This window comes from Dermacentor silvarum, chromosome 9 (genome assembly GCF_013339745.2).
Source record: "Dermacentor silvarum isolate Dsil-2018 chromosome 9, BIME_Dsil_1.4, whole genome shotgun sequence".
Classification (NCBI taxonomy): Eukaryota; Metazoa; Arthropoda; class Arachnida; order Ixodida; family Ixodidae; genus Dermacentor; species Dermacentor silvarum.
The window spans coordinates 103,681,188-103,708,429 of NC_051162.1; the positions used below are offsets into that span (position 1 = coordinate 103,681,188).

The 27,242-nt window shown below is 42.5% G+C and overlaps 2 protein-coding genes across 2 annotated transcripts in view; both read right to left on the bottom strand.

The window, feature by feature from the left end:
• LOC125940020 (venom metalloproteinase antarease-like TpachMP_B) overlaps positions 1-13,879 on the bottom strand; it is a 28,432-nt gene extending 14,553 nt beyond the window's left edge. Inside the window, exons 1-6 of the mRNA XM_049655672.1 lie at positions 13,515-13,879; positions 8,888-8,968; positions 7,263-7,387; positions 1,729-1,800; positions 1,545-1,675; positions 1,193-1,242 (exon numbers count right to left, since the gene is read on the bottom strand). Of these exons, the coding sequence (XP_049511629.1) occupies positions 1,193-1,242; positions 1,545-1,675; positions 1,729-1,800; positions 7,263-7,387; positions 8,888-8,968; positions 13,515-13,704 (649 nt within the window). The 5' untranslated portion in view covers positions 13,705-13,879. The remainder of the gene's footprint in view (positions 1-1,192; positions 1,243-1,544; positions 1,676-1,728; positions 1,801-7,262; positions 7,388-8,887; positions 8,969-13,514) is intronic.
• Positions 13,880-24,000: 10,121 nt separating this feature from the next.
• LOC125940023 (A disintegrin and metalloproteinase with thrombospondin motifs 13-like) overlaps positions 24,001-27,242 on the bottom strand; it is a 33,353-nt gene continuing 30,111 nt past the window's right edge. Inside the window, exons 8-10 of the mRNA XM_049655680.1 lie at positions 26,562-26,733; positions 24,739-24,867; positions 24,001-24,101 (exon numbers count right to left, since the gene is read on the bottom strand). Coding sequence (XP_049511637.1) covers positions 24,075-24,101; positions 24,739-24,867; positions 26,562-26,733 — 328 coding nt within the window. The 3' untranslated portion in view covers positions 24,001-24,074. The remainder of the gene's footprint in view (positions 24,102-24,738; positions 24,868-26,561; positions 26,734-27,242) is intronic.

Below are 27,242 nucleotides of genomic sequence, written 5' to 3' on the forward strand. Positions count from 1 at the left end.
CTGAAAGTTGTTTTGTATTTCAGTATTTCACAGGATAGTATATATTGTAAACAAATAAAAAACGATTCCTGCAACAATCTTGGTGTAGAAATAATCCGGTAAGCGTTTTTATCGCTTTAGTAGCTACACTGCTAACATATCATGAAGTTTCCCTAATGACCTTAAAAACCTTAATGTCCAAGCAAGCTGGTGTTTTAAGGAAACTGGGAGAAACATTTTCCCAGTATATTCTTGCAGTAAATCGTACGCAACTCAAAAACCAACCTGTGATACAAAGGTAAGGTTCGTGATGATACAATATGAGGGCGCTTGTTACTAACGACCGAACCACAATCATTGGGACGCCGAGCAATAATATGAGGGGCTTGAGTCTGCAGAAATTAAAAAGGCATGATATGTGTGTGAAAACTTAACACTCATGAGGCTAAAAAAAGTTTAGGAGGAGGAGGAGGAAATAAGAGAAAGGCAGAAGGCAGGGAGGTTAACCAGGATAACGTCCGGTTGGCTACCCTACACCGGGGGAATGGGAAGAGGGAAAATGACTGTGAATGAAACTAGGCTCATTGAGGCGATTGTGCTCAAATAAATGTAGCGTCTGGCATTCAAAAGAACACGTATTCAGCAGTACCACTTTCTTTAAATTACTTAGATATGACAATAAAATTCTTATTTCTCATTGCGGAATATATGTGAAACAAATGCTAGTCTTTAACCATCTTACAAAACGGAATCATTACAAGCAAGGCACTTCCAAATATGGTTAATAAAGAGCTGAAGAAATTAGTTGTAATAGGAATCCCAAGGTTACTCTAATATTTATGCCTATGAAATTCGATAATACTGATCTTATATTGATTGCTTGGTCCTCATTCGATGGCAACGTCTTTAACGGTTTTAACTATAATACATTGACATCATAAATCAAAGTTAAAGTAACTGAAACTTGTAGTTTATTGTGTCAAATACATTTGTTGCAATAACAAAAATGCAATTTACTTAACTAGTTAATTAGTTTATATGCAGTCTATTAGCGCTTGGTGTGTTATGCCCAGCGGAAAAAGAATTGCTTTCGTGTAGTTGATTGAAAATTTTGTGAATTGCTGACGTCGCGTTCCATATATCTTTTTGACAATATTTTTATACAGTTTGTTTGAATAGTAAATATGAGAGCAGGCCTAAAAATATAGCATACCATATGACTCGAATACCATACCGTCGGGTCTCATGTGTGCCATGTCCCGCCTGAAATATTAAACAACGCATAAATGATGCCGTGATTGACGTTTTACAGAGGCCATGTCAGGTGCATCAGATACACTAAAATATCTAGCAGATTTCGCTAATATGCTTGAAGATTTCTATTTTGGAACAAAGACATTTTCACGAATGTTTTACGTTCTTTGTTTCAACCCAATGCTTGCACGAGGCGAAAATCTGTTCTGGGATTCCTGATTTTATTTAGCTGGAGCAGTTCTTCATGCACTTGTCATGACAAGCGCTCATTCTCACAATTTACAGGATTTGACAGGTAGTGTTTTTCTCACCCTACAAGCAAGATGGTGACATCGGCACGCTGCATTTCACTGCTTGACCTTGCCCGTTCTCTCAGATTCTCGAGTGTCTTGGGAGTGTCCACTCTGCTGTCATTCATAAGGACCACATAATTATCCGGCCCCTGTAAATTTGCACGTGAGAAGAAAATGAGGCAGTTAAGGGACTGCCACTTACGATAATGTTGGTTTCAAGGGCTGTCAAAACAATCGACCCAGGAGGTTGAAGTTGTTGCAGGATCTGGCTCACCTGGTAGCAGAATATATAAAAAACAATTAGATTCAATTAGCTGAATTTCCAAAGAGAAAGAGAGAAATATAATTTATTAGAAAGGCGGAAAGGTCGGCCTGAGCGAGCATGCTCTGGCCTGCTACTCTGCACCGGGGAAAAAGGAAAGAGGACAAATAATAGTGATGAAAAATTATGATGGAGCGGATGAAGGGATGCAACTATATACACTAACACAGTTGTTTCCTTAAAGTCTTGCGTCTAGTACTATGATGTTCATTCAGTTAGCCCAGAGCAGCCCTTGCATATTGATAGTATATATGTAGATGTATGCATACGGTACGGTCACACATTGCGGATATTACTTGCGGACAATCTTCCCCTGCCAATGCCTGCTAGCATCGAAGCCAGCGTCTTCCGCTGTTATGCGTAGAGAGGGCAGTCGCAAAACAGATGTTGGAGAGTTTCAGACACTTCTTATTTATTTATTTATTTATTTATTTAAGTACTCTCAATGCCATTGCGGCGTTACAGAGAGGAGTGGGGTTACAAGTTCAAGCTAGCAGTCTTGAATGATGCATGCGCAGGGTTGCTGGCGATGGGGCGATGGGGACACTTGGGTGCGTTCACAGTTGGGGCTCTCCGTACGGCCAATGAGATGTGCATAGCGTCGAGTTAAGGCGAGGCCCAGGCGAATCCGGTGAAGCATGCTTGCTTGGCATCGCTTGACTTTAGCTGGGAGGCGTAAAGTCCTGTCACAGTCTATTTCCCGCAGAATTTCCGAAACATCGTAATATGTTCTATGCGATTTGTTAGAAACGAAAATTCCGGCTGCCACGACGCCAACAGAGGTCGACGCGGTGCAAATCATTGTCGTTCAGTTCCAAGATGGGCTCCCACAATTTACAATAATTTTCTGACGTGATACAACGGCAGACGTTTGCAGCGTGTGAGCGAACCGCTTATATGTGTAGAGGGAATGACACAGTGGTTGTTGAAGATGAAATGGTTTCTTACACTGAAGTAACTCTGTTTCCTACGTTTGGGCAGCGTGGCGTTGACGTTTGATCATCTGTTTTCATTTACGCAGGGACGCGCCTCTCAGGTGTCCGCTGCTTTGCGACTGCAAGTGGCTGGGTGTGCTTAAGCTTACGTTCTTCAAGCTCGGCTTGGATCAGAGCATCTTGAGGCCAGTCATTTTAGCGCGAAGCGATCCTACGTAGCGACCTGAAGACTGCATAACTCCCAGGTTGCCCTGATGGGGACAAACAGCTAGCATCTCTTTAATACAAAGTTTTGAAGTCACATACGCGTGCCGATGGTGTCTAGCGACCGCCGTCGTTTTGAGTGTTGGACGCCGTGACTAACGTCAACGTCAACTATTGCCACCTATGAAGAACACCGGTCCGCTTTCCCCTTAAGCAGAGAGCTGATGTTTTAAATGAGTTACTGCACACTGTTTGAAGGGCAGTTCGCGAAGTCTCTTCGTGATGAGTGGTGGCATGTGGACCTCACACGTGGCGTCTATGGCAGGACATCATGGGGGTGGCTGTGTTGCCGGCGTACTACTGTTATGCTCAATAGAGTATTTTACCAGAGGAAAATAAGTGACTATTATCTTTGTAAGAAGAGAAAGCGAAAAAATGTCCATGGAATTTGAAAGTTACTTCAGGCGTTACTTTGCTAAATAAAGAAACGAGATCTTGAAATATTCTCTCCTTTATTAGCCGATAGATTTGTTCTTTACCACCAGTGGCGTTCTCACATTACTTTATTTTATGTCAAAGATACTGCCGACCTCTGATACGAGGCCTTAGACAGGAGTAGGTCAGAGAATGAAAAATTATAGCTAGAAGTAATATTAATCAAAATAATCGCTGCGGTAAAGCAGAACACCAATTCAGGGATGAGGCAACGACTTGTATTAAGTTCTGGGCACCTATAAAAAAAGCAACTCTCTTTCTCACCGGAACAAACAAAAAAGAGAAGCAATTCAGAATAAACGCTAGTACTTATACAATAGATAAGTATAAAAGATTGTCGCCTAGACATACAGATAAGAAGTACCTGTGTGAAAGATAACAGTCAGCAGTAAAGACAAGCGAGAGCATTGATGCAAATCGTATTGATGTAGAGGGCGATAATCAAATGTTGTAGTTTGAAAGCAGACAGAAATGCTCACGAAAGGGCAAAATAAATTGGAATAGGGCACACATCTGTAATTTCAAGCCTAAAAATTAAAGAAATAAAGAAAGAAGAAAAGACGCAAATCAAGTGGCTTAACTGTTGGCCCAGCAGAGACAGGAATCACTGAACGGTTGTGCAGTTTAGTAAGTGTGCAGACAACGCATTACAATCAGTGAGCGTGCGCGGAAAGACCAATTTTTGAATGATTCTGTTCTGCAGGAATACTCCTTTTGCTTTTTCGAATGCTCAGGTCACGTTAATTGACGACTGAATGATTCCCTATACGCGTTCTTATTAATTCATAGCTTATCTTGGTAAACCAGGTACACACACTTTAGCCGATTGTGTCGCCGTCTTTTTCAGCACTGTATCCGGGTGAGCGTTCTTTCAATGTATTTTGGGGGACGTAAACGAACGGTAAAAATTCTAGACAAACCATATTTTTTTTGCTTTGACTCATTTGACTTTCTTCTTCAAGTTTGCTGCGGGGATCCCGCACCACAGATGAACATTCGAGGATTCGATGAAGAAACGTATCACGCGCAAGTACATTTAATGTCGATTGGATGCACGGATATATCTTCTAGAAACTTGCGAATAACCACACAGCAAAAGCGGTCGATGAGTGAACGTGACGTTTTCATGGAACAACGGTGACGATGGGCCTCCTGTTGTTGGCACCTATACTGGTTGCAATTCATTTCGCTTCGGTTCATGCGTGCGCCTTCGTCTGGTGCCATCACACGCATGCTCATCAATACAATAAGTATGCGTTCCCTTAAAGAAGAAAGTTGGGCTCTTTGGTGTTGATGTAGATTCTGTTACTCACTTCTTGTGGCCCACTTCGATTCTGTGTTTCTTACCTTGCCTAATCTGCACCGTGACTGTCCAGGGAAAATGCGGTCCTTGTGGACTCCTGGACTCTTGATCAGAGAGGTTGTCGAACCACGTGTTGCTATTAGGACTGTTCGCAAGTCCTGCACACAGTACGAGGTCTCTTTCGGTATGTCTGTGGCTATAAGAGCTACTCACGTTCGTCCTTGCGCTTTCAACGCGTCTGTAAAGTCCCAGATGACGACATCAATTGATAGTAATCGTTGGTGCTGTCAACCACGTCTCTAACCATGTTACTACCGGTTTTAGACACGACTATTTAGTCTTGAGTGGGTACTTCCGAGTTGTTCAAGATTTTTGCATTGATGCCGTTCTTTCATTTACCTTCTTCAACGCGGTCATGGCTCATAGTTTCGACTGAACAGTCTTTTACTGGTTGTATTCTTTGCAACGCTTCAAGGCACAAAATCAATAATATGGTCATTCCGCTTCCCGAGATCTGTGACACGCCTTGACTGCTTACACTCTGTCTCATTTCAGAAGCAATTCTGATTTTAGACTTTAGTGTAACCAGTTTGTTTTTGTATTCTACCTGAAGGGTATATTCTTGATATAATAATCGTCAGAAGTGAGTACTTCGATCTTTTATTCTAAGAAACAAAGCCTCTCATGAAGCATTTCGAGCAGGCTGCTCATGAGGCGCCGTTGAAGCGTTGTGGCTTTACAGGGAGCCCCGTCGATATCGTGAAAGATGAGTCTTGCGGCATTTCTGATAAGTGCCCTATTCATTATCAACTCGGTCTCCTTGTACTAGGCAGCCATCAGTTGATGGATGAGGGCAGTCGTTTACGTTGACTCCGCTCCTCCCGGCGAACCCATGAGCTCGTCGTCACTTGGATCTGTAGGCTGTTTTGTCGTTGATTATTACATCCCTCTGGTTTCGGCACCATTTCGTGGAAACCCGCGAAGGACCACACAGGAAGAGCGGTCGATGAGCAAACATGGCCTTTTATTGGTACAACAGTGACCATGACGATGATAATAGCAGAAAAGCGAGGAAGAAGTTTCAACAGACCCTCTTATGACTCCCAATTGCTGCATAGCTCTCTTTGCAATGTAAGCAACATGCTCAATCCACCTAAAATAGGCCCTGAGCACAGCATCTCAGCATTTATTAGTTTTTTGCGAAAAACAGTTTTTTACTGTTTATTGACCAATAGTACCGCAAAGGAAGTCGTTTACATGTTAGAGTCACCGCCACTATTTTCTTCTCGCTTATCTTCACCGTCCAGGTTGCATACCAAGAATCTATTTTCATCAAAGCGGAGTTTAAAAGATCCTGGGCGCCCGGCCTACGTATCTCTTGAAAAAACTGCAGTCGTCTGCAAACAACATTATATTATTGGGAATAAAATGGGTTATGTCGTCGACAATGATCAGGAACAAAAAAGGCCCAAGCACTGACCCTTGAGGAATTCTTGACCTAACCAGTTGCGAACCGGAACACAACGTCATATTGCTGTGTTTGCGACTGGCAGTACAAAGGGGTAGTATAAGGTGGCAGTCTAAAGTGGCGTAAGTCCATGGTGTGTAAAGTTGGCATCGTCTCAGATATAAAAAGAAATCAATTAGCAGAAGTGAGATAAATTGCTAACTACGCGATATACTTCCCTAAAAATACTTTGTTAAAGGGAAATGGCTCACGAAATAATTTTGATCACCCTATGGCATCTATTATCGATGAAAAAGACTTATGAAAATTCTCGTACAAGCAGTAAGATCTGTGAAACACTTAGGTAATGAATGATCCTATACCTAAATTTCTACTCTTATGAATGAAGATAATGTTGAAGTTGTGCCCACAGAGCATATTGCATCTAAGGGTCTTAAATGATATAGGAGAAGAGGACAAAAGGTCATGTCTAGTGTTTTTTTAATCAAAGTTTTCTCACTCTAGCATTGCACTTGAAATGAAAGAAGTGCTGCTAAGACCATGTTGATTATTACTAAAATAAAATTATCGAACAGCACTGTGAGTGTAGATAACATAACTACTCCGACGTGATTTTCTTTGAATACACAATATCGCATTCTTTTACACTATTCTTCTACATGTAATTTCACTGGTTGCATACTTCCACTTTGACTTGATACCCCACAGCCTCATATTTTGTGTTCTGCGTGAATTTTGCAGTACGTATATAATTATACACGTAAAGGTTATATACACTGCCTATAACAGGTAAATTCGCGTAAATACAATAACATTACCAAATATATAAGGCACTTAAAAAGCTTTAAATTATGTGCGATAAGATATGCAACAAACATTATATTGTAACCGTGATCCTGGATTGAGCAACAGCTGTTGAATGATAAAACATTCGTTTCTTGAATATTTGTATGAAATATTACAGTATACTCAGTAAAAACTAGCGAAAGATTTCGTTTTTGCCACATACCAGTGACATAACAAGTGCAGCATATTCCTCTACATTGATGCCTTCTTTTATTACACGCTTGACGAGCTCCCTCTCGAGAATGAGATACGTCTCAAGGACAAAACCAGACGACGATTCTCTTGGCTCTGGGAACAAGAAAATGGCTTATGAATATGCGTTCGCATTATTGTTCGCTAAATGTTGCCCCACAAAATTCCCATCATACGTGCCTATTTTCAGTGGGACTTCGTTTTCTCCAGCTTGTGCTTTGAGAAGAAAACAACGCAAATGCATGATTATTATATCATCTCGGCGTGTCACGATTATTATGTTGGAGCAAAAGTACCCTATAACCTTGTACAAAAAATCCTGCCTTCTGTAATTTTAAAATATTAGGTTTACTGTGACAACGGCTTCAAATTATTAGGCTCATGGCCACCACATTTTGTAAAACCAGATAACAATGAAATGATATATAACAATTAACAAGCACATTGTGTGTTTTGGTATTAAGCTTCTGCAACCATGGAGAAATTTTGGTACCCTAATTTCATGTAGTCACGCTGTCGTGACCGTGAAGAACGCAGTCGCGAAAACCGGGAATCACGAAAGTAATTCTTTAGTTGGCGAACTTGTGGCCAGGAATAAATTCGTGGGGCCGCAACATTCATATGGGGACGGATTACCAGTGAAGCTGTTTAGGCTGCATACATTGTGAAATCCTACATTTTTTTTTTCATACGGCACCACACTGCGCCGACACAAGCGTCGTCGCGTTTACCGCACCTGCCATGCATCTACGGCAACCGCGCTTGCGGCCGCGCTGGCACCTCTGAGGCGCATGACATAACCACAGAAGCGCAGGCGACAAGCACAGGTGCTGTCGCAACACTATTTCGCCCTCTCTCCTACCCGCCTACATTGCTGCAGCATCATCGCCACACTCTTTCCTCCTCTCCCCTAGCTGGCTCCATTCCAGCAGCGCCGTCGCCTCCGACGCGCGTGACGTTACAACCACAGACACGCAGGCCAGGTGAACAGGCGCCATCGCCACACTCTTTCCTCCTCTCCCAACAAACGTGCCCGACGTCATAACCACTAAAGCGCAAGCCACGTGCACAGCCCTGTCCAATCCTATCGTTTCCATTCTTGTCCACGCGCCGTGATACGGACGTAAGCTGCCCAGGGTACGTCCCCCTCTTTTATTGCGATAGAAATTATATAGACACTCGAAGCGCATTCCTGCCATCGCCGTCACCGTCGCTGTCAGGTTCTGTAAAAATTACAATGGCAATAAACTCAGCGCCGCGCGCCGTATGCTGTATGTGCGAGTGAAAGGACGCGCACTTTCACGGAGAGCGAACGCATGGCGGAGAGCAAACACGACGTCTGCGGTCGTGCGAAAGGCCGTGGGGGGATTGGAGGGAGGGAGAGAGAGAGGTAGGGGAGAAGACGTTTAGCGGCGGCACTAAATGCGCATCTTGCGACCGGGCGCAAGGGGAACTGGCGACTCAATCTCCCAAGATTCCGCCGACCAAGGGGGAGCCACTGAAGTATTTAATGCGCGTACCTATATTGAAATACATTTGCATTTGAAACTTTCTTGAGGTTGAACTTGTAATCACCTTGACTAACAACGACCTTACCAGAGGCTCCTGCGATGCGTTCGTGCACTTTTGGATAAACTTTGCGACTGCTTTCAGCGAAGACATTTATATTACTGGTAGCTGTAAGCAAAAAAAAAATCAATTCTTTTTATATAGATGCACAAACATCAATCGACACTTCAGTTTAGGCGTACATTATTACTGGTAGCTGTAAGCAAAAAAAATCAATTCTTTTTATATAGATGCACAAACATCAATCGACACTTCAGTTTAGGCGTACATTAGAATGTGCGATCACCTTTAAAAAGTCCCCTTTTCACCATTTTGCCTGTTCGTGATACTTCAAAATGAGTTGATTCCTTTCCTGATTACTTATCACAAAAACAATTGTCACCTTAACTCATTCATTAGTTACATCTATTTATCCAATCCTGAGTATGCATTTTAAACCGTAACCATAGGCGTTATATTCCAAGTGTGTAATTTCACCGAAAATGTTTCTACACATCGATGCCATTTCATTTAATTTTGGTTGAAGAGCCAAAACGCACTTATAGGAAGGCTGGGTGATTATTGTGGTCAGATTTTTATTGCGATAGCAATTATATGGTCACTCCAAAGCAGATTTCTGCCGTCGCCGTTGCCGTCGCCGTCGCGGTGACGTTCCGTATGACGTCAATGGAGATGAAATCGTCGCCGCGCGCCGCCGAACGCTGTATGTGCGAGTGAAAGGGCGCGAGGGACGCGCGCTTTCACGGGGAGTGAACCCACGGCGGAGAACAAACGCGCGTTCTGCGCCGTGCTCCCTTAAGGGCTGCAGAAGTAGGCGTCTCTTTCCTCCTTTATAATCACCATATATGTAGAGCAAACGCGCCTTCTTCCGACGCGCGAAAGGCCGTGGGGGGGAGGGGGACGGAAGGGAGGCGACGTCTATAGCTGCGGCACCAAGTGCCTATTTAATCACCGACGCCGCACGCATTTGGTTCGAACGCGGGCAAAACGCCGACGGCGTCGACAAGTTCTGCGTGTGGCCTGTGCTGCTGCATGTCCAAGTTTATACAGCTGATAAAGCTACTATCATTACTCCGTATAGCTCTCTACAAATTTGATATCGCAATTGATGTTTCGCCTTTCAGGTGAAACTGCGACAACCTTTTTATTACAGCGCGGCATGACGTCTGTTGCAGTGGTTTGTCTACATAGCATAGACCCTTTTGGCGCAGCTCCAGCGTTTCTTTATTTTTTGGCTCAGACTTGTTAACTTAGCATATTTACAACAAGCTTGCACATCTTGACTCCAGACAAAGCTGTAGCCAAAGGGAAGGTTGGCGTGCAAGTTCTTCAAGATTAAATAACAGCAAAGAAAGACAGCTAATGAGACTGCAGCGGACAACAAAGACACTGAAAAACTTCCTTCTGGGGTATTACGGGCCAAAACCAGTTCTCATTATGAGTCACCCCGTAGTGGAGGGCTTCGGATTAATTTTGGTCACCTGGGGTTCTTAAAAACTAAGGCTAGCGGCACTCAGGGCAAAATGAGACCCCGTCACTTTTAAGGAGGACTCCTGGATGCGAAACTGGTGCATTTCACGCATATCGCTTATTGTTTTTGTATCTGTGACTTTATTTAAAAGTTGAAGGGTATGGCAATGATGGTGGTTCTAAGCGCAGTCCAAAAATACTGACATAAGGATATATTCAGCAAACAATTTTTTTTATTGCGCCCATCAGTTTGTAGTTGCGTATCACTGCTGGGGCATAGCACCCATATTATTGGCAAACTACGAATAATGAGAATCTATTTTTGCTTTTATTTATTGCCTAAGCGATTCGAGAATTCATAATCAACAGTTTTTTTTTTCTAATGCACTGTGACATAACTTAAGAGATAAAGCGGGCTAATTGATTGCCTAATATGTGTGATAGTATCGTAGGGCTAGTGATTTGTAGAAGTCTTCGTTACGAGCAAACATGGTCTCTACTATTACAAGTGCAGTATGAGCCAAGACGTATCAGCCATCCTTGTGGCTGGCCCACAATGGTGTCGTAGCATAAATGCGCATTAAACGCTAATCTATAGACGCAGTCAATGTACAATACATACAATGTGTATGAAGACCGTAGAACTGCGTGCACATGTCTGTCTTCTCAAATACAGAGCGATTTAAAAAAGAGACCTGTAACAAAGCCTCGAGGACAGGTGACCGGTGCTGGCTGCCTAAAGGCAGCAAGAGCGGCGTGGGAAAGGCACCTTGTGCGTACATCTGGTGTGTGGCTGTATACTTTGAGTTGCTGCTGTAGATGTCCGCTAGTGCATGTCTGTGTAAACTATGCGCTAGTGGCATGACTGGGTGAACAGTTAAAGTTATTCTAGCAGGCCACCGAACGTTTGGGTGTTTGATTCTGGCTGCCGATTTCTGGCCGAAGTCTGAGGTCGTGTTGTTGCCTTAATGCAAGGCTGTCGATGATAAAGAATGAAACACAGCAGACGTAGGCACTATCATGGTAATGTAAGATTGTGATGTCGGGTGCCCAGTTTATGCCTTGCATTTTATGGGGCACTTTATGGAGTGCATGAGAAACGCTACGATAGTAGCGACATGCAGGTTTGAATTTTGGAAGACGGTGTGAGGATGCAAGTCTGATGCGTTTGAGCCGGCGACGAAGACTGCAAGGCACTTTTGAAATCTTCATAGAGGCGCTGTGATCATTCGTAACTGTGAAGCTGTTGGAGGTGCCTAATTTTGGTTGATTACCGTGATGGCAGAGACAGGGTGGGCGATGGAACTCCGCTGCCGATAACGAACAATATCGGCGCGTCTGAATTAACGTAGGCGCCACTGCATTCGTCGCATGGTCATCGCTAACATATTCCGTGTCCCTGTGCTCATCACTATGGTTTCGTCATGAATGTACCCTGGAAGTTCGCCCTCCATAGTGTGGGCAGGGCACTTGATGGTAGGTCAGCAGGTTGCTGAATAAGGCGAACGCAGGGCGAGCGTGCTCCCGAGGGGCTGTTTATAGAGACGATGGCTCAACTTTGTCTCGATGGCCACTGCTGCAGTTGAGATTGGGTGCGGCGCCTCGTAAACAAGCTGGCTGCTCTGTGGGAAGAGCCGGTGCCAGGTTACCAGGTGGCGGAAATGGTGGGTAGAATGACGGGGAAGAAAGCCGCCGACCCGCAATCACAGTAAATTCTTGTTAACTCGAAATCTGATATCTCGAATTATCCGATAAGTCGAATTTTTTCCCTGGAACGGTGTAAACTCCATGGTTTTCTCACCCCTTATCGCCCAATGACACTGCGCCGAACTCCGGATATCTCGATACCTAGAATGCGAAAATGCTGGGAAAAAAAGTACCGAAACGTGTTTTGTACTTTTTTTGCGCAGCTGTGGTATCGCCAAAAAGTGAAACCAGGGCCCGTATTTTGTAGCAAGGCCTTTTCCGATGCTAATGCCTTTTCGTGCTTTTCGCGCTTGGTCAGCCGTCAGAGCGACGGTCCGCTCACGTTATCTACGGGATCATCCGGCCGCGAGCGGTGTATGATAAGACTAGCATAGAATAAAGCATAACGCATTGCTACAAAATACCGGCCCAGGCCTGAAATTTTGTCCCAATGCCTTCTGCTTGATTCTACTTCATCATCATCTACAGTTCTCGGCCGGCTGATCCCAACTTATTACGCGGGTGAAGCGTCGCTACGACCGCTGACGCACGCAAAGCGTACCACAAAGAATGCCATCGGCCAGAGGCTAGCCCGCTACCATTTGTAAACACGCCAGCCGCGTTGCACCTGTGTCAAATTCCCGATATGTACCCACCCCCTACCCTTCCTTTAGGGGCCGTGATTTTGTACCGATGGCTTATCACTGCAGTTTATTTACGCGCTTTTTCAGTGGTCAGAACGCTGCTCTCTGGAGGTTATCCTCGGTCGAAAACGCCGGGGAACCGAGCACTTTCGCGAGATTTTTTTTAGCGGGACTTGGTTTCGAACACGGTGTCAACATGCATCTGCGTTTGCGCTTACATGTGCTAGGTTCGCCGTTGCCTATACACGACCGACGTGTCGGTTGCTGGGTCGCGCATAATATCGCAAAAGTGAACTACTAAAAGTACAACTCCCGGTACATTGAGCTTTTGTTAGAAAATCGGCGGCTGTTACCAGCGCCATATTGGAAAGTCGCCATGTTGGCTATGCGCGGTGGTTATGCTTATGTTTTCGTGAATTTCGCTATCCCTAAACTCCGCTTACCTCAATTTTTTCCCAGTTTTTACTACTTTGAGTTAACGGGGTATAACAGTAGTGTGCCATTCGTGGCGGCTGAACACGAGCTCGTGCCACGATTTAGGGACGACCCCTTCGGCTTCGGTTTGTACACTTTGTGACAGCCTGTGATTTGCCGGCTTCACATACGCCGAGCACTCAACCTATCTCCCGCCACTCGATTGTATCTCTTAACGTCCAACAAAGCTACAACTACTACTGCGAAGACACGTTTCACCTTCTCGTTAGGACCAAGTGCTATATAAGAGGGATTAACCAATTGGATCAACGCATGTGACACAATATACAATAATCCTTTTGATTATAAAATATTTGGATCCAATATGCAGAATCTGTTGCGGTAAAAATTGTAATGAAGTGAAAGGTAAGCATATTTACCGAGAATGTAGGGACAGAGGAAAAACATCTTTAGAATAAAGTAGACCCTTTTGCACCCGAGTACACGTCGATGGCACATCTTCGGTCTCCAGCACCACTGATACAGTCGAAACAATTCCAAGAAACCGCGCTCAAGAGAGCACGAGATCCAACTAAAATATGAAATATTGTTTCTTCTTAAACAGTGCATATTTTCCACTTTAGCCACATAAGAACGAGAGCGACAGTACGTTGAAGCCTCGTAGCTAAGTCACATCGGCGCAGATCCAGATATCTAATATTGCCGTGGGTGGAGCAAGGAAATGGGAGGCGCGCAGCGAATACTTGAATATTCATGAAGTAAAAACTAGGCGGCGGAATCCTTATTCAAATAACGCCCCTGCTTTCTCCCTTAAGCTGTGCGAGGTTTTAGACAGCCACCCTAATTTTGAAACAATTGTGAAGTACTATAGCATATATGTATGCCTGGGCCGGTATAACGTAAAACTGCTCCAATCTGTTATTATTCCACATTGACCATTGATAGGTCAAAATGGCTCGGGTTCGGCCGAAATAGGCGTGGCGACCACCCATATGGGCTGCAACCGAATCAGTCTGACTTATCACGGAAGGCTAATGGTGGATTTGTCATAAAAACAGATTAGGATAGGTTACGTTATACCGGCCCTGGCTGCGCTATTACACGTCTAGTTGAAATACTAATCGTGCTAGTGCGTGTTACTGATGCAGCATAGGCAATGCGATCCCATCTGAATTTATAAATATAATCGTTGGTTTTCGTACTAACAGTCACCCATGAGTGCCACAAAGGTACTTTATAACGTACTTTATATCATGATTTTTCAGAGGCATTTGAAGTTATTGACTTTTATTGCCCGCTCGATCTTTACATTTGACATTTTACTCTTCTGAACTCCGCGATGACGCTTACAGCAACACACCGTACAACATACATATCCACATGTCATTATGGCTTCGTAAACGCATAATTTAGTGATGGCAGTCTCTTTTCTTAATTGTACAGAACTCGACGCTCGTGAAGGACCTGCTATGCCTCTGTGGCTTGAAAACACCCAGCTATATGGTCGGCCTCGAACTTATCTATAAACACCTTCTTTTGCCGTAAAAATAGAAAGAGATAAGTATTCTACCATCTCACATTCTTGATTCTGCTCATGCTACAAGCTCATTGCACTTAAAGGAAAATATAGTTCTGGCGATTATATTTCTTACCATGTTCGATGATATTGTCGCAACGTCGGAAACTTGAGGAACAAACGAAACGCACTTGTCGGCAGAGGCAGTAACAAGAACAGACGGTTTTTAATACCGCGCGCCAGTCACTGCTTCTTCTTGCTCTCTATGTTTTTATCAAGTGCCGATATGTCTTGTTACGTCGTCCTCTTTGCACTGCACGATGACGCTTACAGCAACACACCGTACAACGTACAGGGTCGCCCACATCTAAGGTGAACACCTCATTAGTATTCAAGCCGGTAAAACTACAGTGTTTATTCTACTGCACGAGTGAAATGTTCGTTATACGATGTGTAATCAATCTGTCGATAAACATAACAATGATTTCTCGAATTATGTGCTGAACATCAGCTTCTATGATGTCTTGAATACTAATGAGGTGTTCACCTTAGATGCGGTCGACCCTGTACAAACCCACGCGTCATTAGGGCTTCGTAAACGCATAATTTAGTGATGACAGTCTCTTTTCCTAATTGTACAGAACTCGACGCTCGTGAACGAGCTGCTATGCCTCTGTGGCTTGAAAACAGCCAGCTAAATGGTCGGCCTCGAACCTATCTATAAACACCTTCTTTTGCCGTAAAAAAAGAGGTAAATATTGTACCACCTCACATTCTTGATTCTGCTTGTGACCTACCATGTTACAAGCTCATTGCATCTGAAGGCAAATATAGTTCCGGAGATTATATTTCATACCCTATTTGATGATATTGTCGCGACGTCGGGAACTCGAGGGACAAACGAAACACCCTTGTCGGCAGAGGCAGTAACAAGAACGGGCGGTTTTTAATACCGCGCGCTAGTCACTGCTTCTTCTTGTTGCTCTCTATGATGATCATGATGATGATGCCTCAATCAATGGCACAACCCAGTGTGGGGGATAGGCCACGAACCGGGTGGTATTATGATCGAAATTTAAGATGAATTTGTTTTGAAATAAATGAGTAATAAAAATTAAAGGAAAATAAGTGAATAATTTAAGATGGGAAACGAAACGATAATAAAAGTATTAAGTAGTCTATAATAAGTTAGTCAGCCTTGCCAAGATAGGATTAGTAATATGAATTTAATAATAAATTAAATATAGTAAAGGATAGGCGTAAATTTTGAATAATCATATTAATAATAATATAATTGTGATTTTGTCACATTACTTTCTGAATATGTTAAATCTATAATTTATTGAAGGATAAATAAATCAATCGTGGGAAAATGGGGAAAATTTATGAGGAAATCTTTTTGTATCACAAAGAAAATTATAAATGGCTCGGCAAACATTCCCGTGGCTATATCCTAACACCATGGCTCCAAGTGAGAGTATAACTGAACTGCTTAATGGCAGTCCTAGATTGAGAAGTGGGATTTTCAAACATCGTTGTCGATGATTAGAAAACCTCCGACACGATAATAAAAAGTGATCGAAGGATTCTGGTTCATTGCAGAGGTAGCATAATGGAGATGCCGCCACACCACATCTGTGTAAATAAAAATTTAGTTGTGGAATACGGCAACGCAGCCTTGTAAATGTTATTTCGAATTGCCGGTTAGGACACCACTGTCGGTTCCTAGAATAATTTAGATGCATAAAATCGATGGATTTTGCTAATGCGAGGTTTTTCTTGTCTTCGGTCAAAGGAAACTGCCTATATCTGGCTGCAGTGATATGCGCAGTTGCCGGCAGCACAGATATCGCCGGACCTTTTAAAGAAGCTCGTGCTAAAGAATGTTTTTCACAAGTGCCGATATGTCTTGTTACGTCGTCGTGTTTGCCGCACTAGACACGCGGCAATATTATTAAAAATAATAACGTGGTATTGTGACCACGGGAAAAAATGAAGTATATTGAGGCGGCATCGTAAATAAATTGGTGAGCAATATTACCAAATGGTTATTTTACTAGACGTAAAGAATTTTAATGGCAGGCGCACTATTTTCGCTACGTCTTCTAATGTTTTACACGAAGCACAAAATAAAAAAAACCTTCACAAACGCACGCCCAGTTTTTTACAACAGTGAATAATATATATATATATATCACATTGGTGATTGCGGAATAACTTACAAAGCAAACATATCATTTAGGATTGACTAGCGTGGTGTCATGCGTGCACAGGTAGACGTGCACAGATCCCACTCGATGACGGCGGACGCTTGCGGTTACAACAGATGTATGACGAAGAGCTGAGGCTGTTGAAGACACCAGTTTTCGACGACGAATGCGCTCGGCTGCCTTCCGGTTCCGAGGAAGTTCTGTGATGTAATCACAGCTCCAGTGCTGTTCTTTCTGATAGTTGCGTACTTTACAAGGATATTTTATAAGCCCTAGCATAATCATCATGAAGCAGGTATTTACAAGCTCTCTGTGTAGCTTTTCATATGCATACTTGTGAAAGAAGGAGCGTAAATAAAACATCCAAATCATGTCAGGTAGCGCGAAATGTTAAAACTAAACTGTCTCACGGCGAGCAGTAATTCTCGACCTTTCTCATGTAGACTTCAAACGATGTGGGACACGTCATGACAATAACGCTTATCTAAGATATTAGGAGTACCTCTGTTTTTGTAATCCAAGGAGAAGTAATTCCCCTGTACAACGTATTTACACTGTATTAGTGGCTAACAAGTCATGGTTGGTAAGCGATTGTTCATAGATTTAGTGTAAAATATTTTCTGTGTAAGGCCATATAAAATCTTCATTGCTACAGTAGGACAGCAATGCGTGAGGCATTCCCGCGTAGGATACGTACTGTCAATGTGCTGCAAGGAATAATGACCCTAATAAAACGTTGATATACCGGCGGAGTCTTCCCCAATCGTACTGTTTCTTTGGAAGCCTTTGAAGATTTTCGGAACCGATACGCTTGCTCTTAAGGCGCTACTTATCTGCTTTGATGCCAGTGAATTGTCTGTCATATTTTTTGTATTGTTACTAATTCACATCATTTTAATTATGGGACACTTTTCTGCTTATTTTCATTTTGCATCTGTTCACTCGAGAAAAAAAACTGCACAAAAATTATGGTAATTGTGTGCAGCATTAGCCTATATCTAATTGGGTATCTTTCGGGGATACTATCTTATCTCTCGGATACCATTTTGTAGCTTACCAAGTAAATAATTGGCAAGCAGCACATCCGCACGTTCAAATATCCATACACTTTTTTCGGACACGGAGCCACTACAATATTTGTCAGTATTATTATTAGGGTCTAGCACTTTTAGGGAAGGACAACAGGAAAGCTCACATTTTCCGAAAATAATATTTTGAGAATAATTAAAAATCAAAATAAATAACCAAAGCATCACATGCGACTACTTAGCGGCATGTGTGAACAATTTTGATCTTCGAGAAGTTGTTTATTACAAACATAAAAAGCTCATATTTCTGCGTTTCTGAGTCAAACACACCGCTGCTTGTCCACAAATATGGGAGAATGACTGCTAGCGTCATTGGTTGGTGGTTCGTGTGACGTAGTCATGTGAATGAATGGAAAGTTTTCTTTAAAGACTGAATGTATCACTACGGCTCTTAGTGGACTCAAACTTCCACACAGAAATCTAGCAGGACATTTTCTCACCGTGTTGCATCTATAGTCTAATCCTCGAAACTTCGTACGTTCCAAATTAATGTTCTTCTACCTAATGAAACTGAACGTTCATGTAGTTTACATGTTCATAACTTTGTCTCCTCTGCTCCAAATCAATGTTCTTGTACCTAATAAAATTGCATAGTCATGTGGTTTACATAATCATAACTTTGCTGGCCTCCGCGGCTAGCTTGATGTACGTCTTAAGACCAAATTGCGATGGCTTTAATGAAGCAAGCACTGCTAAATTGGTCATTGAAAAGAGACACATAGCCAGTGTCACTTATCCTGTGACCCAAGCCATGGTAGATGTCAAAACTGGTGCCCGCATTACAGCAGCGCAATACTGAACCAACCAGGCCGTAGACTACCCATAGACAGATGTTGCCGGTAACCGATTATATATATACATGTACAATAGAAAAGGAAACAGGAGCTCAATTTTTATTAGTCATATCAAAAAGTCAACAAACAATGGCACCCAGAACAGCATAGCGGCAATTATCTGCAGTTCCTAATTGAAATAAAGACATGATAAATAAACGGAAATAAAGGTGGATGAGAGCACAACTATCCGTAGGAGGGATACGAGCCCCCGTCTTCGCATTACGCGTGCTACGCTCTTCTCAAATGCGCTAACTACCGCGGCGCCTCTCGTTCATTACATAGCCAGAGTCACGAATCCGGCTGCTTTGGTGCCTTCAGGTAGCACGTGTGGGTTTATCCACCCGCTGTATTCACCCAGAAATGTTCACGTAGACGTGACGCCTGCGGCAGAAAGGATGTCCCACATCTGCCGCCAAGGTCGTGAGTGGTGGAGCTGGCTGACACTCCCAGTGTTTGTTCTAGCAGATACACATTAGCGCAGAAGGTGGAGGGGAGAACGGCGCCATCGTAGCTCAGTTGGCAAGAGCATCGCACGCGCAATGCTTCTTCTTCTTTCTAGGGTTTTACGTGCCAAAACCAGTTCTGATTATGAGGCACGCCGTAGTGGAGGGCTCCGAATTAATTCTGACCACCTGGGTTTTTTTTAACGTGCACTACAACGCAAGCACACGGGCGTTGTTGCATTCCGCCTCCATCGAAATGCGGCCGCCGCGACCGGGATTCGATCCCGCGACCTCGTGCTCAGCAGCGCAATGCCTTAGCTGACTTAGCCACCCCGGCAGGTCGCACGCGCAATGCGAAGATTCGCATGCCCCCTTCGGCCATTTGTTTTTTTATCCGCTGTCATTGCCATTTTTGTGGAAATTACGAGCTGCAGATAATTTTCACTATGCTGTCATTGGTGCCATTGTTTGTTGACTTGTGGCAATATGTTGATATATATATATATATATATATATATATATATATATATATATACTTATACGCGCAGACTGATAGAAAGTTAAGTAGATACCGGGAAGCTACCGATAGATACCGTATTGTTTTTACGAACGCTAATTACAAGAAATTATGAAGCTTTCTTTCTAACAAGCGCGTATTGACTCCCTTTGTAGGTTGGTTCTATAATCTAAACGGATGCCAATTATTTCCGTGCTGCTCCACCTTGCAGACTTTGGCAGAACTACATAATTTGCCCCCTACCATTATCATTGCTTAAGCACATAGTGTGTAATCCATTCAAAGTGCTCATGTTCAATTGTATCCCTTCCGGCATAGAATCTATACTATATGTGGTAACCCAGAACCATAATTTTTAGCGCATCATCATAGCTATGCTATAGTGTTTACAATTCCTACCCATACAACTTACCACCTCAACAGGCGTGATGCAGAGAAATAGCCTAAATGATTCGCACTAACAATTACAATGACATGGATGGCTTGGCAACAAATGCAGTAGGTCCTCTACCGTAACTACCGTACTTAAACTTACGTAGTTACCGTAGAAGGTAGTAGTAGAACTACTGTAGTTAAAACAACGGTAGTTCTTGCAATGAATGAAGAATGATGACAGAAGTGACTCGTCAAAACTCTTTAGGAGTGGGCTAGCTATCAGACTAATCTGACCTCATTAGGCGTAGGGCAACTAAGGTATGTTTTAAGATAGAAAGCAGGCCTCTGTAATATGTTCATTGAATTGCGTGACGTACTTTCGGAGCTATAGAACTCATCATGAAATGGAGAGACTAGGTGCTGAAACTTAAGCTTACTGCAACACAGGACAGCGCTACACTGTTGCTAAGGCGCTTACGCTTCACAACATAATTCCCAAACCAGTTCTGAAGCCAATTCTGAAGCCAGTCAATGTTCATTGTCCATCCTTGCTGAAGCTCAGTTTAGTTTGCAGGCCGTGCGAGCACAATACATAATTCCAGACACCGCAATTTTAAGCAGCTACGGAAACACGCACTTACTGTAAAAACTACATGTATGCAGACCTTTTAGAAACCAGGGGTACAACAACAAAGCACGAAAGGGTGCAAGCTATGTCCAAAAGCTGTAATGTGTGGCGCGGAAATGATCGAATCAGATCCCTAACCACATTACCTGGGAATATAGCATTTGTGAATTCTAACCATGACATCTCTTTACGTTTGATCAGTTAACTGATGTACTTCAGACAGATGACATAAGGATCACTAGAGATACTACGCTTAAGAAATGGGTTGCGAGTAAATGAAGCTGCCTAGCGAAGGAGGCAGGTTGTTTTGCTTACTAGCGCCGGTCGACAAAGCATTTGTTCTACCTACAACACAAAAATTGGGGTAAACTGGCAACAGACCTTCAGGCAACGGGGGAGCCAACCGTAGTGGCAGGTTTCAGGCTTTCATATGTGTCACATTTTTTATACATCTATTCTGAAAAATAATTATTTCGAAGGCTACTGTATAAGCCACGCCAGATTGGAGCCAATTTTGATATTTTGCAACTGCGAGAGAAAGTTGACGGAACTGCATTGATTACTTAGAAAATGACTTGCATGCGTCAGCGGAGATAAGGTCACAGCGTGTACCAGCTTAAATGCAACCAGCTGTTTTCGTCGAATACAATGACAACGTGAAAGCCTTTGATCAAGAATACTTGGATATTGACTGTACAGCAAAAATTTGCCAAAAATTAGTGTAAATTTTCGTCAAAATTTAGTCATCTATACAGCCTTTTCTTGTTACCTCCCCGAGGTCTTAGAGTGCGACCAATGCATTTAAAGGCTTTACAATACGGCCATTACAGCCGGCTGTGTTAATCGTATAGTTGCATCACCACCGTTTTTAATGCGCGCAATAGGCGCACGTTAAGCAATACAATGCGCTGTCATATATTCGACAAGGCCATCCAACTTTTCTAACGGTATATTTTTGTTCGTTTACACGATAATGGTTTTGTATGAGTAGCACAAGACTATTTCATATACACTTCACATGGAGGCTACTGACGTTGACATTTCCTTTCCACTTAAAAAATCTGTTTGGCATTCTTTTGTTCGCACAAGTCGATGCTTCTACCAATAATTTGGACAAGCTTCCTCGCGTCATTTGGACATACTTCCTCGCGTCATTCGACTGAGTCATAGCATCCTACGGCCACATTTGCTTTTTGTGCTTTTTGAATGTCGCAGAGCAATTGAAATGCTCGTATATAGACTTATAATTTTGTGGTAAAACAAACCCTCCTATACATAAACAAACCCTCCTGTCAACATATTGGCAACTCATCCTCTTCGCACTGTTTAACCAAATTTGGTGCTTGTGCCATAAAAACCCAGACTTCATCATCTCTGTTACGCTATTCACATAAAGACGAAGTCTGGTCTGCATACCGCTTCCTGTTTATATACGCGATCGTATGAGAACATCGGATGCTGAAGAACACGTCATGCATTCCAAACCCGTAGCTAGCAATACACAGAAAACCATGTATGAAAGAACAATATTTTTCGCCGAAAATGAGAAAAGGGGTCTTGGAAGTGCAACCTGGCTTGTGCCTTTGCCATTTCGAAAAATGTGCAACAGAAGGGCTCTTCCGGAATAAATGTATCATGCATCAAGCATTTTGCTTGGTTCTGTGAAATGTAAAAAAAAAACAGCTCCTTATCATTTTTTGCAGAGCTTACAGTGAGAACTTGTAAAAGTTATCACATGGTAACTTGTCCCAGAGAATGAGTCCTTGCTTTTCTTAAAACTGGGATAAGAATTGGCTCTTTTCGTTTAAACGGGAGATGCTTGACAGCGTAGATAGTTTTGAATAGTGCTATTAGTGCAAATTACGTATCGGTGTCGAGGTTCTCTTTGATATGTACATGAATTCGTCAGCTACCTGTGCAGGACCCTCACTTATGTTACGAATCTCCCTACTGACAATGTTAAAGAACGTTAACACAGTTGGCTTGTTATACACTTAGGTACATTTAATTACGTTCTGGTATTTCTTTGTATTTTAAGAACCACTCCGATTAATGCTTCGAACTAGACACATGCTATATTATTCCTGGAGAGAGCATCGGCCTGAAATTCTAAGCATTTAATTTAGTCAGTCACCAAGGGCCAGCTATGTATTTTGCCTCTTCAGCCTTAAGCTTGTTCAAACTGTCGTCTACTGTTTGTCATCTTTACACCTGGGGGAAACATTTCCCAGCTTGTTATATTTGCCTGACGTGGAATCCGCCTTCCTTGTGATTTAATGTGTTTCAATGCTGCAAGATTAATAGTATCTGACGACTGCCACAATATGCCCCCTGCTGTATTTATGTCATGTTTTTTGTAGCCATCACTCGACCACCCCACGTCTATTTGACCGACCAGTTACTTATAGAGTGTATTTTTCTCCTGCGCCAATGATAGGAGCTGTAAAATACGGAAATACGTGTTCTATACTAAATTCTCTGACGAAATATCTTCGTCGGTAAAATTTCAAGTCGGTTTATTCTGCAAGCGACTTCCAGACAGCCGATACTAATTTACAGCAAGATTTAGGCGGGGGACGTTTCTGCTGTTTTATAAGGTCCTGTGTTATGGGAAGGGATGTATTCAACAAGTATATTTGATGACATTTCATTCCATGTGAGGAAGAATAACCCAACATCGAGATGCTCAGTTTATTTAAGAATATGAATTATGTTGTGCAATCTAATAAGTGGGATTTTACCTATTAAACAGGCCTTCTACAAATTCAAAACGCTTTGTGTCAGTCGATCTCGCATGTGGCACCGGCTCGTCATAAACAGGTGTAAGCATAGCAGTCACCTATGAAACGGTAACGTCCGACAGCTCATCACTTAGTCTACTTGACTATGCATTGGTGGGTTGATATTGCAGCTCGACTGCCCACTCGAGGCACTTTGCCTGTATTCGCGGGCTTCTTTCACGCTCGAAAAGCACTTCTATGTAGCACACATTGAGCGCTGTATGGGGAGTTTTTCATGTTGCTCTACAATTTTGTCATTGGCATTTTCCATGTAACTATAACATTTGAGAAGTTGATCATATAATTATTACTAATTGTGTAATTAGGGGGCATGCAAAAATAATGAGTATTTCCAAGCGACGGCAGACAACATTACCTTGGTTTTGTCCAGCTACGTGGCATTTGCATATTTTCAATGTTTGGCTAAAGTTAGGTAGGACACCCCGTAGAAAGGACAGAACAAAGCCCTATCGCACACAGTACTGTATCAATCAAGTTACCTTTATTACTCCGCACTCTCTACAAAGAATAAAGATTGCCATCTGTCTTACAGAGAATCTACGTTGAATACAATTTTATTTCCGTTCTATTTGCATCGCCCTCTCCTGCAGACCTGAAAAATAAAAAGACAGCAAGCAGGGATCAGGCAGCTCACAAGATATTTTGTTGCAGGAATACAGGAAACGGTGGGACTATCCATGGTAACATGTCAACAATAATCTATACGCCGATAGTCAAGGGCGCATTTATAAGATAGGTGAGGTTGAAGCTGGACGTCTTTTCAAGTGTTGTATAAATGTTGTAGGCAAGAAGTTTGATCTGGTATAGTGCATTCATTACATTATGAACAAGAAATCTGAGTTTTTGGAAGGAGATCAACAGACGCCGGCAATATGGCTCTCCGATCTACCATGTTAAAATATTCTGAATTTCGGGTGACATGCTTGCTCAAAACCACAAGTTCTTTGGCTGTTCAATGAATACTGTATTGCGAGCCCCACCACTACACATTACGACAGAAAAATGAGGAACCAAAGAGAACATATGTGCCACACTTGTCATGAATTGCTTCCCTTACTGTCCTTCTCTTGTGTGGCGCAGCTCTTATTGGATGACTACCAAGCGACGGATCTTTTTATCCTCAGAAAGGATTGTTCAAAAAATTTGTTACGCTAGAAGCTGTAGCGGTGTTGCTCTAACCATAATGCCACTTCAAAAGAAATGATGACAGTGGAAGCTACAACCCTTACCTTGGATGCATCCCACTTGTCGCATGGTGTATCATTAGGTGCAACCACTGAATAAAGGATCAGCAGAGTTGACGATTTTGAACGAGCAGTGCAGAGAACTGTACATGTGAAGGGGTACGCATACATTTGCTGCAATATAAGGTGAATACTTTTTAGATGGTCAAGGAAGAGTCCTTCGTATTCAAAATTATAAACACGTCGGTCGCAAAAAGGTGCGCAAACGTCCTTCTAAACTTCAGTCGTAGTAGACTGTATTATTGTTGAATCGGGTGAAAGAAATACTATAGAGGTAAGTTCGACGCTTGCACTTTATCGTCCTCAGACACGGAGCCCACACAGAGGCATAATCACGTTTCAAGCCTGTTCTAATTACCGACTGGCATATATGAACGTGAACAACACAATGTTTCGTTTAAAAAGACCGGGTAGTTGCTCGAGGCAGCACCTCCATGTACATAGAGAATGTAACTGTCTCCTTATGACTGTTGCCATAAAAAAATTCTTGTACAAAAGACATAGACGAAGATCTAACATCGCGTGGTACATAAACCTCTTTTTACTGCATTCTCTATTTTTGTGTCAACTCACTGTAATCGAGAGCTACTTGATGGTTGCCTTTGGCATCAGTGGCGACACAACGGCTTTGACCAAATTGGTGAGAATTTCCAGAAACGCTTACAGCAGTAATGCGCGCAAACCACTTTCACACGGTTCCATGTGCTTTAAACTTTAAAATGGGGTTCGATATTTTACGCAATAGATGCTGCACTAATCCTGAAAAGGAGAAAAAGCAATGCACCCCATCTGGTACTATGAGACCGCGGAGGTTAAGGCATTCTTTTTAACTGCGAAAGCTCGCATTATCAAGTAAAGTATTAGTACAGCCAACTAGTAACTTATTACATTTGCTTACTCAACTTGTTCTCAATAGAAAAGATCTAGTAGATATATGGCCTGACTATCGACGCGCACATGCGCCAGCTCCGCTCTTGAAAACGTTTGCTAGAAACTAAGGTGCATCATTGTTTGGTTATGGTCAAATCCAATGAGAAATTCTAAGCGAAGCTTTATAGGTATATCATACCACGATTTCGGAACCGGCGATCGGTGGTTCAGGTGGCGGATTTCACAAAACAGTTCTCACTGTTTGGTGAAACCAGCCTGCGTATCACGCAATAGAGCATGATCATAAATCCATACATGCATGCCAACCTGTGAACCTAAATAATCGTAAAGTCCCCAGGAGATGACGCCAAGAAATCACGGCTGGGGGAAAATCGCACATTTTTAAAGCTTGGCCTGAATGGAGACCTTTATAGGGTTATCTATTACCTATTATTATCTATCTATCTATCTAATACTCTATTATCTATTACTCTATTACCGATTATCTACATTTCGACACGGCATGAATTAACGGAGCTATAAACAAGGCACAGCCAATGCTGACAACTAAACATCTTTTCAAACGCAACAGGGGCCGCTGTGGCCAATTTCACCTGCTTCAGAAACTTGTCTCATTAAATAATATGTAGGCAACAAACGTCATACTAGGAACTATATGCAAATTTCGCTTCTTGGTGCTCCGTTCAATACCCCTAAGTTGATGCGACAACTAAAGACATTGAAATGATGCTTAATACACAGACACAACAAATTTCCGAAAGTTGAAAACAGCTCTCCGGGAGAACAACGCAACAGATGTGTTATGCTGAGAAACAGTACACGGCCGTTTACGGCCATCAGTAGACGTTTACTCTGCAAATTAGTGATAGATTATCACGAAATATCCCAGGAAGTGTCGAGGAGAACACTTAGCTTACCTCAGTCTGCAAGATATATTGGTCCTTCGGCAGGAATGTTTTACACTTCCTCCATCTTTTCCTTTCGTGTGTTGCGTCATCAGCAGTGGCAGCAACTGGCCTACTAATGACAACCTCTCCTTCAGTTGTTGGCATGGGGTCATTTGTTTCAAACAAGCATTTAGCATGATTCCTATTTGAGCATAATGAAAAAAAAGAGAAAACTCTGGATTTATTATCACAAGAAGTTCAAAAGGAATAAATACTGGGATCTCTTGTAAGAATATGTATTATAAGAAATCTCGACCCTTGGCTACCGTGCACCACCATAAAGAAGGTAATATATTCAACACTACATAAAAAGCCTGAATTCAACCTTGAAAACTCTTTTTTATAGATGTCACTGCCTGAATCATAGACTATGCTAGTTTAAGTGTTTCCGCGCCGCACGTTTACAATTTGGTAAAATACTTCGCTTCAGTATGCCTTAGATGTTTCGAATTCTAATGCGCTTTACCCACCATTTTATTTATTGTTTAACTCCATTTGCTAGAACTTAATTTATAAATATTTTATTCCGGTTGCGGTGTCCGGATGCTACCTAGTTTAATAATTTTTCTGCTTTTGCTTAGGTTACATCCTATATTTTGTTCCATCCACAGAAGGCGGTGCTAGGAAGGCTAGAGAGCTTTTTCTCTCGGC